Consider the following 14,501-nt stretch of genomic DNA (forward strand, 5'->3'; position numbering starts at 1 on the left):
ATGGGAGGATATTCAAGTGTTTTAGTTTTCTTCTTTGATTTTCTTTATTAGCCAAAATTTATGATTTACTAACAATAAAACCTAATTTATTGTTTGTCAAGCGGAATTTGAAATCCCTAAAGCTTCTGACAGTAGGATAAAGAAGAAAGTTCTTCAGACTGTAGGCAAGCGATGGAGGCAGTTTAAATCAGACTTGACAAGGAAATTGGCACTTGCAGCCGACAAGGAAATTGGCACTTGCAGCCGACAAGGACAGTGTGGACGACACTGTCTGTGAAAAATACGACATTAGCAAGGAGAAATGGGCCCAGTTTTGTCAGACCTGTAGAGACCCTCGTGGGAGGTATGTACTTTGTCATTTTAGTTGTTTTCCACAAAAAATTAACTTATTATAATACATTGTAATCATCAATTTCATTAATATTCGATTTTTGTAGGATGTGCATAAAAAGGCACAGACCATCCAGAAGCAAAACACCACCCCCCACGTGTTGTCTCGTGGGGGTTATGAATATTTAGAATAAAAGCTAATGGCGGAGAAGACAAAGAAAAGACTAGACGAAGTTGCCCAGTCCGGAAGCACTAAGGGCGTCATTGACCGTCCATCTCCCATCAGACGCCACGTAAAGTGGAAGATGGCCCGCACCAAGAAATCTGGGCAGACGACGTCTGAGGCAGCAAAGAAAATTGCTGAGAAGATTGTAAGTCATTTTCAATTAAGAATTGTAATTATCTTTGTTTATTCTGTGAATGCCTTGGACAAATATATGTCTTTTGTACATGATTCTTTGGAGGAGCAGGTGTCACAGGGATCGTTCGTCCCCCAGGGACGTTAGGATGTCCTGACTGCTGCCCTTGGGCGACCAGAACACCCTGGCCGTGTCCATGCTGCTGGAGTCGGTGTCACCATAAAACAATACTTCGGATCGGCTCCACGAACCTCCCGTAGTTCTTCCTCCCTACCTCCTGAAGACCTGTAGTAGCTGATCCAATAAATCAGGGACCAGCTGGAGGAGTCGATCACAGAAAAAGTTACTCGGCAGTTGATGGCATCCTTCAGCCATATGCAGTCCCAGTTTCAGTCACAGATGCAATCACAGGAACTTGCACTGCCTCTGGAGCCTGAGGTTGGTCCCTCAGATGCACGTGTCAGCACAAAGGAGAGTTGTGTCGATCCCTTAGGGAACAATCCAGAGACGGGTAAGTCAAACAAATGCGGGTTGTACATTGAAGAAAATCCTTCTCGCATGGTTTCCCTAGGAAGACTTTATGAGGGATCCACAGCGGTTCACAACATCCCTTTATTGCATGACCAAGTGAAGGTTGGTGTTGAGGAGGTTAAAGATGAAGAGGCTCGCATTCCTGTACCCACTGACAAGGTTACCCTAGTGGGGCAGACACTTAACACCTTACTTGCTTGGCCGACACATCACGTGAAGCGTTTATCAGAACAGGTATTTTGCTTTGATTATATGCTTCTTTTTTTTCAATTGATTTGTTCATTGTAATCAAAACTTGTTAATTAACTATGTTTGATCAACAAGCAGATGTGTCTCTAGCAAAACCTCCAAAAAGGCTGGATCTTGAGGTTGATGATCCCCTGTATCTGATGACATTGACCATCCCACAGCTTTTTTTGAAGCCTCTGTAGGTTATGTGGGATGCTACTATGTTCGGAGTGTTTAATCAAAACTTCCCGTTGTACATAAAGCACGAAGATCTCTTTGAAATTGCATACGATTATCTGTTATACAGTTGTGGATTCTGTAAGTCAATTTACATTACTGTTAATTACCTAAGTTATTGATTTCAATTCATACATAATTAACTTTGTTTTAACAATAACAAGCATCTGATTGAGGCAAGTATGCGAGCGGGGAATTCCGATGTGTATGGATTCCTCAAGCCACAGTCCATTTAGAGATCTGGGCAATCGCAATTTGAATCGGAAAGTTACATCAAGAGTTGGATGTAGAGTTCAAAACGCGATGTCTACCTTGGAGCCTACCTGAATGGGTAAGTCGAATACAACAACTGAATTTAAATAATCTATACTACTACAATAACTCATATTTGTCTCCACTGCAGCGAACACTGACAAATGGTCGTCATTCTGCCTAAGGAAAACCTTGATGTCTGGTATTGTTTTGTGCATAACAGGCCCGACAACTACCTTAAAGGAATAATTAACAGGTCAGTATTGTTTTCGATACATTTGCATCAGCATAACTCAACAACATCAATATTTTAATGTTCCTCATATTCAACAGTGCTTTGAAAGGACTTGATGATACTCCACAACCTAAATCCAAGGCTGCTGCTAGGTGGATTATTGTTAAGGTACATGATTTAAATAAAACTTCTACTTATATATATTGTTTATGTGTGTGTACACTAATTGTAGTAAATGTTTAATTAATATCCAAATTTCATTATGTATTTAGTGTAATAAACAAAAAGGAAGCACTGAGTGCGGCTATTATGTCATGCACTGGATGTCCATGATAATCTTAGAAACTTTCAGGAATAATTGGGAAACGGTAATTGTTTATTTCAAACAAAGTTGATTTTCTTATCATTTTTATTACATTATTAATTTATCTTTTATTTGATCATGCAATATTTTAATGATGTTAGACCATTGGAAGCAGAGAGATTGAAGGCACTTGACATTCAGTGGGTACAATATTATCTAAAAGTTAGAAATCAAACATAAGATGTTAGGAAACTGTAACTTTAGGTTACTTAATTAGTTTACCATAGCTTGCGTTACATTTTTTATAATTGTTGTTTCATTTTAACATTGAATAATCTTTGTTGATAGTTATTCATAGTTATCAATTGATTTTTTACAATTGATAGTTTACTAGCTAGCTTTCTGCTAAAATCTATTTGAAAGCAAGAATACAAATGATATATGTTGTGTGTTGTGTGATCTGATTTTAAATTTACAGGTTAAATTTTGGTTTTTTTGAAAAAATAGAGAGAGTATTAAAAAAGTTCCTAAAAATAACATCGATTTTTTTAAAAAACTGATGTTAATATTCAAAACGTGAACATCGGTTAGAAACCGATGTTAACATAAAAACTGTTAACATCGGTTTTTTGAAAAAACCGATGTTAACTGTCAACATTAGTACATTTTTTTGTGTAATTCTTATTATATAACATCGATTATTTAAATAACTGATGTTGTCAATTTTACATTAACATCAGTTTTTTTAAAACCGACGTTAACGATAATACTTTCAATATCGGTTAAAAACCGATGTAAAAAATCATAAATAACCGATATAGAAAGCATATTTTCTAATAGTGAGAAGAACACATAATTATTTCTACCAATACAGTAAGATGTTTTCTCTCAAAGAAAATGTATTACGCGTTTCAACCCAAAATTTTTAAACTCTTTTTTGTTTAATCTTATTTATCTTTTATATTAGTTTATTATAAAAATATTTCTTTATGTTTTGATTCTATGTGAAATTATACCACTTCTATGTTTGTTTTTTGTTTCCTAATTTTTTTATCTAACAAAACATGTATATCAATTCATTTATATTGATTTTAATTTCATATCAAAATAATTAATCAAAGTATCTTTAGAAATATGAATGAATCTATGATTTTTAATTGTCTAACAAAGACCGCAAATAACTTTTTCACTAGGTATCCTATATGTATCTTTATCTTTATATATAAAGAGAGACGAGTTAGGATAATCGATGCAATCCTTTTTTCCGCTCAAATACATGTCAATTTCATAATTATATGAAATTGTTAATATTAAAATATATGTTTGTTTGTTTCACCATAATAACCCATAAATGACGTGACTAATAAATGAAAATATATGTTGCCTTAATTATGTTAATATACAATAACGTGTAAAATTAAATGGGAAGCTCATATATTAATTATTGGTTTGGTTTACTTTGCACAATTTTTGTTTTAATCAATAAAAACCGATTTGGGAATCTGAACACACGCATTATGCAAATTCTTTTTACTTACAAATTTCTTTAATTATATTTTTTTTTACATTACTAATCTCCTATTTAAACAGTTGAATCCCTTCAACATCACACACATGTAAACATCAGTTCTCAAGCAGTCTATTTGAGCAACCACAATTTTTTTAGCAAGGTTTTATTTTGTTCCATTTCTTGTGCATGATTAGTTATTTTTGTGAGTTTTAAAATGAGCAACCACAATTGAATCCTTTTAACGTCACACACATGTAAACATAACAAAGTTTATGGATTTGAAAAACTATCTTATTGTTTTACGTGTTTTAATGCATTTTTGAAAGAAAAAGAAAAACAAATCTTATTTTAACCTATTTCTTTTCGTTTATAAAAAAAATTTACACTTCAGTTTTTCTTTTCGATTTCCTTATTATTATCAAGGATTTCATGTTTTGTTATTTGTTTTACTTAAGCCAAAACTTATAGTAATATCTTTTTTTTATGTGGGATAATATCTAATAACAATGGAATTTTCAATAAGTGGTTCTGGTCCTTTTCTGCTAATGTCGATCCATCTAAGATATTATATCAATAGCAATGTCTGTAGTTGTATATGTTTTTTTTATTATAATCTTAACATTTTTTAAAATTCATTTAAGATGAAATTGATATTAGTAAAAGTTTTAATAAATATTGGGCACACGCATTGTTGCGTGGAAAAACATACACAATAAATCCAAATTGGTATGCACTTGCATTAGAAGTTTCATCAAGTTTGGATAACCATGCTTTTGCTAAAGGTGATTTTACAATTTTAAGATTTTATTGGTTGGATATTAAGCATTATATTATGTTTAATTACGTTGGTGCAAATTCTTTTGATATGTGTATTTTAACAATTATGTAACTAAAGATAATATAATGCTTAGTATCCAACTCATAAAATCTCAAATTTGCAAAATCACCTTTAGCAAAAACATGGTTATCCAAATTTGATGAAACTTCTGATATTAGAACATTCTCGTTTGGATACATCGTGCATATTTTTTTAGGCGATAACTTGTCTAAATAAAATAAATAAATAAATAAATAAATAAAAATACACACATTTCAATTGATAGAAGACAATTATAATACCTTGGATGGATCCATGTTAGCATAAAATAAAATTTAAGCCACTTATTGAAAATGTCATTGTTATCAAGTATGATCCTACATATAGAAAAGAGATATTACAATGAGTTTTGGTTTAACTAAAACAAATAGGAAAACACAAAATCCTTAACAATAATAAACAAATCAAAATGAAGAAACAAAGGTGTAAAAGATTTTAATAAACAAAAAAAAAAAGGTTAAAATAAGTTTTTTTTTTCTTTCAAATTCATAAACTTTGTTATTATGTTTACATGTGTGTCAAGTTGAAGGGATCACTACTAGAAAAGCTGCTTTCTACATCGCAAGAACTACATCGGTTCTGGAAAACCGCTTTAATAGAAGGCGCGGTGACAATTTTGTAAATAGGTGAAAAAAAATAAGTTTTAACGTCATAGATTCTAAGGCGGTTGTAAACAACCACCTTAGAATATTGAAAAAATTAAGTCAACAGCGGTTTTGACCTACGACTGTCGTAGATATGGTTATATAAATGCTGCTTGGTTCCTTAGGCATTCACTGTGTTTTGATGAACCCTCGCGCCTCCTGAACCTCTTCCCCGAAACCTTTTTCACTGAACCCTCGCACCTCCTTTACCATCAAACGCACCCTGAACCTCTTTCCCTAAAGCTCGTGCGCCCTGAACTCTCTTTCCCTAAAGCTCGCACACGCTGAATCTTGAGGTCGCAAACATTTTGTCTGTCAAAGTCAGGCACTACCGCAAACCCTAACTCAGGTCGTCAAACAGGTAATGTCGACAACCCTAACTCTATTTACAAAATTTTTATATATAGGAACATTCGCACACCCTTGGTCGCACACATTGAGTAGCATTTAGAGACCAAGCTAAGTTAGTTGAAGTTTAGAAGCCATTAAGGATCAGACCAAGTTTTGTGTTTTGGGTAATTTGTTATGACTTGTTCATTTTCAATCTCTGCATGAGTAAGAGTTAGGGATCTCTATAGCTTCCTAGGAGAGAATGTGTCAACTTCTATGTGGCAGTCACAGGTCTGTGATCGGACCTCTGCTCTTTTGTGATCATCAATGTCTTGTGTCTCCCTCCTCCCTTCGTTTTCTTCATAAAAAAAATCATAATCTGAAACTGTCGAAAGTCAAAACCCTAGAATCGTTCCCCAAGCTCTGCGGAAACTACATAACTAAATCACCTCAAATTGAGGAATTACTATTAATTTCCGTGAGGTATTAAATCTGTATTCCTTTTTAATTCGCCGTTGATGTTGTTCATGTTATGTGTTTCAATTCAATCATTTGTGTGCCTTTTCCATCTCAATGTTATTTATTTCATTTGCTAAATGAAGTTGGAGTCGTTAACTAGGATATGCATGCGTTGTTCAACTCAAATTCCCTGTTTCTATTTTATATGTTTTGTTTATGCATGCGTTGTTTGTTTTATTCATGAAAGAGTACTTTATATTTTGGTTTGATGTTTTTCTGGTGTCCATCTAATATGTAAGGAAGTTGAGATATTCTGAACTTGGAAGCACCATCCCTACCATTCTGTTTTCCTCATTATGTACTTCCTAAGAACTTGGCAATAGTTGAAGATTCAAATAATTTCTTAAAAGATGGGAAAATGTCAAAATATTACTTAATTTCCCTTGGCTGCTTTGAGACCTCAGGATGTCTGTAGTAGGCATTGATATCTAATGGGAGGAGTGTAGAATAGTACATGCTCTGCTCTTTATAATTATTAGTAAATTATAATTATTATATACTTTTAGGAAACCAATTAGACTAGATTGATAATGTAAAATAATGCTTTGCTCTTTAATTATAAATTATATTTGTGATAAATGCTTTAAAAGTAGTATTTAAGGTTGTCGTTAACAAATTCATTAGCTAAAATAATTCGATCTTCTCCTTCATCTAGTGTTATATGATCTCCGATTTCCTTTTTCAATACACAGTGAAAGTACCTATCAAAAAACTTTAAATCAAATCAATTAAGTTAGAGATGTTTATGTGTATGAGAATGAATAAGATGTAAATTTTCTTTTCTCTATGTGAGTATATGAGTTAAGGGAGGAGGTTACAACTCAGTAACTGCTCCTCATCAGTTTGTGCTATACTCCTTTAGTGGGGATCATGCATTTGGTCTTGCTCGAGTATATGACATGTGTGTTGAGTACCTATTAAGTTTATGACCTGAAGGTACATAGGTGTTTCTTTTTTAATTAGATAGTATTTGGTTCAATTTTTTTAAAAAAGAAATGTTGAATCAAACAATTTTTATATAACAATTCTTAACTAAAAATAAATTTCTTATGTTTAGAAGAAATTATGAGAGTAATGAAGTTTTAGAAAAGTTAATTGGATAAACTATCTAAACTTTTGGAGAAAATAAGTATGAAAATATGTTGCTTTAATTTCTTTCCTTGCAATGAACACTTCGAATGTGGATCTATTTGTAGGCTCTTTGGCTTCAAAATAGTTGTTTGTGACCAAATGGTCTTCGAAAGTAGTATGAGTTGCCTCTTTCATACAATTGTGTATTGACTTTTTTCTTTTTTTGTCTTTTATCACTTCTGAAATCACCTTTGGTCCTTTTTCAAAATCCTTATCTATAAATTGTATTTGAATTTGAATTTTGACAAGCAGTTTTGACTTAGGTTTCCCAAGGCACATTGTTTGACAATTTTTGGAATCGATTAAGAATTTTTCTTCTAAAGCTTCATATTCTGCAACATGATTCTCAAACTGCTTCTGAATACCTGTAGTAGTGCTTGTACATCAGTCTTTTTGTCTTTTTTGTTTCGCTTTGTTTCAATCAGTACTTGAAATTCTAGGATATATTCTTACTTCTGGAAGACATTTCACTTCAGTTTTAAGCATGCTGCTTCTGATATAGCAATTTATTGCTTCAAAACAATGTAGATACGTTCATATTAGTTCTTGTTCAATTTACATCTTCTGATGGAGCTTTTAATCATATGAAGATTCTTGGCTTGCTACCTTTTAGTCAAATTCATCCCGATCATATTTATGATCATACATAGTTTTTGGTCTGATTGCATTTTGATCTTCTGAAGGTATGCTCAGTTTGGTATGCTTCTAACAATTGTCCTTCTAACAGGCCTTGTTTGTAATGAGAAATCATCGTACCTTTTAAGCTTTTGGACACTTGCATACTTTAGTTTCATTGACCTCCAGCTTGATGTTCCATGGTATAAAATAAATTCATGTTCTTATAATCACATTCTGAAAACAAATCATTAGTAACTTAAGTTCAACAGACTTGAAATTTGCTTCTTGAAATTGTCTTATCATTAAAAATTCATCTTATCAGGGATTTAACCTCAACATATTGTTCTAGTGACATTAATTGTCTATCTTTAGTTTGTTGCATGAGTCTTTCTTAATAGGAATGTTTTAGTAGTTGATAGGGTAGCAACAACCTCATGTCATAAAAGTGGGATTTAATGAAAATTATCGAAATATAAACTCTAACAAATTCGAATTGAGCAAATATTCTATCTTTAAAAGTACATGTAATCTCTATAAGAAAAAAACTAAACTAAACCACTCTTAATAATTTATTAATGCTGGTATCTATAACGCTATTGTACCTATTCCTTTTTCTTTTTCATTTGGGTTAATTTAATATTGCAACTCAAATTATTACAACCAATTAACTGTGCCATACATTAAGATGTAGTAGAAATTATTTCAATCAAAGTCTTCAAATCCTGTGCTGCTTGTCCTTCAAGCTTTTAAGCAATCCATTTTTTGTGAACACCTTTCCTTCCATTACCACCCCAATCTCCCAAACATCTTCTATCAATCTTCCAACCACCCCTTGATCACCAAAGAATGGCCTGCAGATCATAGGAACCCCACCACAAACACTCTCAGTCACTGAGTTAGCTCCACAGTTAGAAACAAAAATACCTATCAAATAAAGTAGGCTAAACTCTGGGCTTTTAGAAAAGTCCAAAGGGGTTAATAAACTAGCTTATTTAGAAATAATATAATTTATAATTGAAACATTAATAATAAATATATAATAAGGTTAATTATACTAAGTCTCTGGTAAATTAATAAATTTTATTGAGTCACTAATTTTTTTTTTTTGCGTCCTGAATAAAAAAAAATTGTTTTTAGTTGTTGTTATTTTGTCTTAATTCTTTAAATATCTATTTTTATAATGTTTTGTTCATTTGTATGAGCTCTTTTGATAAATATTTAATATGGATTAATAAGAAATCATCGTCAAATTTTAGGGACAAAATTGCAAATATTAGAAGGATTAAAACAAAATAACAAAAATGAAAAATAATTTTTTATTTTATTAGAAACTTAACATAAAATAAAAAATATATTAGGAAACTAAAATAAAATTTATTAATTCATTAGAGAAGGTACTTCAAGTATTACTTTTGGTTCATCCTACATTTTCCAACAAAGTAAAACAATAATGATATAGAGAAAAGGATCAAAACTAAAATGAAATTACACAGTAAACAATTGTGAGAGAATGTCCACATTTGAAACCTTTGATAAGATTTTATGCATGTGGTTGCACACATGGTTAGCATAACTTAAGTTTACCTCTTCACTCAGTTGATCACACTATAACCAGTGACATTTATGATGACTGCATGATTTTCATCCCTGATGCGTACATTAGGTTATAGATTGATACACTTTCTCACTGGGCATTTGTACTTTGTAAAGGTCTGTTTGAAAATGGCCAACTGTATATACCAAATATAATCTTTTTACTAGAGGGGATTGTGATCTTCCTTTCCCTAATCTCACTGTCTTTTCGTCAGTTAGTAGAGACATTTTTGGCATGGAGTCCTTGTTTATAAATGCTGAGGGAAACCTTGACCTTCTTTGCTTACCAGAAAAAACAACTTCTAGAATGGAAGTAGAATTTCAAATGAAATTAGAAGAAATATATATGAATTATGCATGAGTATGGCACAATTTAGAAATCTATATTTACACATATTTCTTATAAGTAGGTATATCCTTTCTTAAAAACCTCAAAGTTTGTATCATCCATGAGTCTTTGACCACTTTGATGCTTCATGTTGCCACTGGTAGCATAATGAAGTAATTACCATATTTTGGTAATTCCCAACCTTACATTGGTCCAATTCAGCCAAATCCACAACATCAACACAACCTTTAACAATGGAGTTGGAAACTAACCCCCTTCCTCTAACATGAACAGTCAAAACACTGCGATAGAAAAGCGAGAAGTAAGTTGTTTATCCATCTGTCGCGACTACGGTGCCATCTATATTTGTGAAGTTGACACTTTACCTATGACAACGAGTGCTTCTTTCATTTAGACCTGTAGCACCTACAACACGGTTCTTCTGACCAATTCTCATCAAGTCTAGAACATCTTGACTACAAGTAACCGGAACTAACAATGCATCAGCCACATTGCTGTCATTCAATTGAAAAGTGTTTCGTATGTCTAATGTATATATTGTAAAGGAACTGAAAAGTCTACAAAATAAATGTCATTGCTAATTTCCATGTGAAATTAACAAGTTGAGTTTTGTTGTTGAATAAAAGACCAACATATATAAATTGCTTAAAGGATATCTTTTGTTAGAGCCATGACTGACTAGAAAATGTCTCACTTGTTCATTGTAGATTTCAATCATCTGAACAAAAAATTCATATTATATGCCTGTTCTTTCAATCTCAGATATGAAGGCATCAATTTTTTGCTTAAACTCTACCTGAATTAGATCCCTGTCTGAGTCTCGCCTATCTTTTACTACCCTAGTTAGTTTATAAATGCCATGTATAGTAGTGAAACATGAAGACAAAGACCTCTACTTTATTTACTCATCTGGAAGTGCTAAAACTGCATCCATATTGTCTTTCTTATTGTAGCCATCTCCAATCCATGAGAATGTGCAATAACTGGGTGTAAATCCAGCATCAACCATGCTGAACATTAACTCATTTGCCCTTTCTAGTTCATTTGTCTTGTAGAACCCATGAATTAATGCTTTATATGTAAATGGATCACATTTTAGACCAGCTTCTAATAGCTTGTTCTTAAATTTCAAAGTTGATTTCAATTCTCCAAACTTGTAGTAAGCATTAATTAGTGTGTTGCCTGTGATATTCTGAGCTTCAATTTTACTTTCAGTCATCTCATTCAAGACTTTGTTTGCATCCCTTATCCTACCATCTTGGGGCAGCCTGCACAAAATTGAATTAAATGAAACAACTCCAGGGTACAATTAATCCCTTAGCCTCCATTATTTCTTTCATTTTCAGAGCTTTATCTAGTTGATTTGTACATGACAAATACATATTTGAGCAACATTAGTTCACTAGATGTCATTATGTCCTTCCTTCATCCTGATAACATAGTCCTTCAGGCTGGTCATGTCATCACCACTCTTAGTGGAGTGATACCTCAGCAATTCAGCTAGCTTTGTCTTGTTTTGAGAATCCTCATCAAGACCAAGTTTCAGGTTGTTAGAGAAGGCTTCATAAAACTTGTTATAGTCTTACAAGGCTAGTAACCTTGATGGTAACAAGTTCGTCATTGGCATGACTATAGTTTTCCTACATGGTAGTATACTAGTATGTCTAATGCCTAATGGAATTTCAGTGATATTTGAATTATTCTGAGTCAAGTTCTTAACAAATTATTTTGCTAAATTGTTTGCACGTGTTTCTCCAATAAATGTTTCTCTTGCCAATTTGTAAAGCATCCCGATGCAGGTGGTACCAGAACCTTGCATCCAAAATTAAAGAAGCAAAAGATAAAAGAGGACATGCTGTAAAAAATTCTCAAGGAAGTTACTCTGTCAGCCTATCTACATTGACTCTGTCAGCCTGTCTACATTAACCCAGAATTGATTAAAATCTTTTCCTTTTTTCATACAGATGATTTGATTGTTGATCCACGTAACTTGGAGTGGATGAGAGAAGCCAATTGTCCCATTGTAAGTAAATCTTTCTTTTATAGTATGCTTTAAGATATACTGTTTGAACATTTATGTCATTTCTTATTGCATGAAAGGATACAATCAAGAAGGGCATTTTCTTCCTGCAGCTTTTCTTGATGGCATTGTCCTAATAATTTATTTGATGAAAATATCATAGTTGATAAAATGAGATGAATCCCTGTGAACACAATCAACCTGATGGCTGACTTAGGAGAAGGTTGATTCCATAGTCCCTACAAATGTTCTTGATGGCATTGTCTCAATTTAAGGGCATTTTCTCTCAAATGCTCACGTCTCTCCCTTCTATGACTTACTGACTTAGGAGAAGGTTGATTCCGTAGTCCCTGCAAATGTTTTCCTTGGACTGCATAAGAACCCCAAGTTTTAATGTACAAATGACTCTTATCAATAAGCTAGAACAAGAGTATTTTATTTTGAATTCAAAATGCAAAGAATTGATTCTTGTGTGGTTTGGAGGTCCTCGACACATTTTTGTTGATCTTTTAGTCAAAGGGTATATAATATTTCTCTTTCTTGCAATCCCAAATTAATAAAATAGTTATTTACTTGAGAAGTAAAGCAGAGTGCTTCCATTTATTTAACTATAAGAGTGAGATTGAACTTAATTCTTTACTATTCCCTTATTATAAAGAACTATTCTTTTAAGCAATTTTTCTTTTGGCATTGTTTAAATTTTCTCATGGTGAAGTTTCTTGCCACTATGTCTGTATCCTGTTTATTTTTTTTAGAAAACTCAAATATTTGATTTTGGTGTTTGGCTCAGGTAGCTGATATAACTCACTCACTACAACAGCCTGCTGGAAAGAAGGTGTGTTTAGTATTGTTTATTCCCATATTTGTTTGATATTAACTGCACTTTGAACTGTATATTTCATGTGACACTATTTTAGCTAGCAATGTTTTAAAAACCACAAAATAGTGGAATAAACCTTTATGGTTGAAGTACTGGTGTCAACAATATCTGTTAGAATATTTGAATTGTTAGTGCTTTCTGAGTCTTAGTATGTTAGCAGGATAGTATTGTGGTACACTAGAACATGACCTAGATTACTAGTACAACTGTACAAGTAGTGTTGTTTGTATTTTACAGCACCAGGACATGAATATCATTTTAAGTGCTTGGAGATGAAAATCATTTTGTTTTTACAAATTATTGCAATGAAGCTTTAACTTTTGCTGATGGTGTTTGCAGACATACACTGGAAATATATTGATAGCCGTGAATCCTATTCAAAGGTTACCTCATTTGAGTGCAACTAGTACCATTGCAAAGTATAAAGGGGTGGCTTTTGGTGAGTAGAGCCCACATCCTTTTGCAATTGCAAGTTCTGCATATAGGTATCTTGTTGTTGCTTAGTTTTTTTGCCTTTGTATTATAGACTAGAAATATTGAAATTAATGATAAAACTATGTACTTTTTAAAAATCCATCACTAAAACCAGATTATTGTATATTACCTCTGATCCTTTTTATTATCATTTGTTTCTTATAAAAATGACAACTGATAGTGGTTCATAAGGAAAGAAATAAATTTGAAATATCAATTTAGACAATTGAAGCACTAAATGATATGATGTTGGAGAAATAGTGTCAAACTGTGTCCTCCTTGACTTTTTAGAAAACTTTGCATGATATGAGTAGTTTAATTTTTTTTTATTGCATAAATGTTTTTACAACTTCTTATTTATAATCCAGTAAGAAACTAAATATTGAGGCCACAAAAAATTAAATTTTGATCCATATCACTTGTATGACATAATTTTTTATAGTATATTGATTTCATTGCAGAATTTTGATTGAGGTAGTACAATTTCATTGTTGAATTAAGTCTCATATGAGACATGAAATATAGTTACGGCTAATATTGAACAAAAAAAACAAAAAAAAATTATCTCTTCTACATCGGTTGCTGACCAAACGATGTAGAAAGTGCTACTTTCTACATCGGTTATTAAAACGAAACGATGTAGAAAGTAAATATTCAACATTGGTTAAGAGCCACAAACGATGTAGAAAATCGACATAGAAAAACCGATGTAGAATGGCATAGCATCTACTACGGTGCCCAAATAAACGACATAGAAAATGTGGTATTCTACATCGGTTATCCCAACCGATGTAGAAGGATACATAATACTACCACGGTTCTGGTTGAACACGATGTTGAAAGTAAGACATTCTACATCGGTTCTAGGAACAACGGATGTAGAATAGTTAACAAAAAATGATATTCTACATCGGTTTATCGCTAATAACCGATGTAGATGTCTAAATTTCTACATCGGTTTTTGCTGATAACCGATGTAGAATGTCTTACTTTCTACATCGGTCAAATGACTGATGTTGAACAACGCGAGACTTTCAACATCGTCTGCTACGATGACGCGTCATAACCAATGTAGAATGG

The 14,501-nt window shown here is 32.6% G+C and overlaps 1 protein-coding gene across 1 annotated transcript; it reads right to left on the minus strand.

The window, feature by feature from the left end:
* Positions 1 to 8,820: 8,820 nt before the first annotated feature.
* Positions 8,821 to 11,668, minus strand: LOC102662788 (putative pentatricopeptide repeat-containing protein At5g59900). The gene is made up of 5 exons (XM_006598344.2): positions 11,646 to 11,668; positions 10,953 to 11,315; positions 10,413 to 10,541; positions 10,234 to 10,328; positions 8,821 to 9,029 (listed from the first exon to the last, which is right to left on the minus strand). Exons 1-5 carry the CDS (start codon positions 11,666 to 11,668, stop codon positions 8,821 to 8,823), a joined length of 819 nt encoding a protein of 272 aa, XP_006598407.2.
* Positions 11,669 to 14,501: the final 2,833 nt, after the last annotated feature.

Source organism: Glycine max, chromosome 15 (genome assembly GCF_000004515.6).
Source record: "Glycine max cultivar Williams 82 chromosome 15, Glycine_max_v4.0, whole genome shotgun sequence".
Lineage (NCBI taxonomy): Eukaryota > Viridiplantae > Streptophyta > Magnoliopsida > Fabales > Fabaceae > Glycine > Glycine max.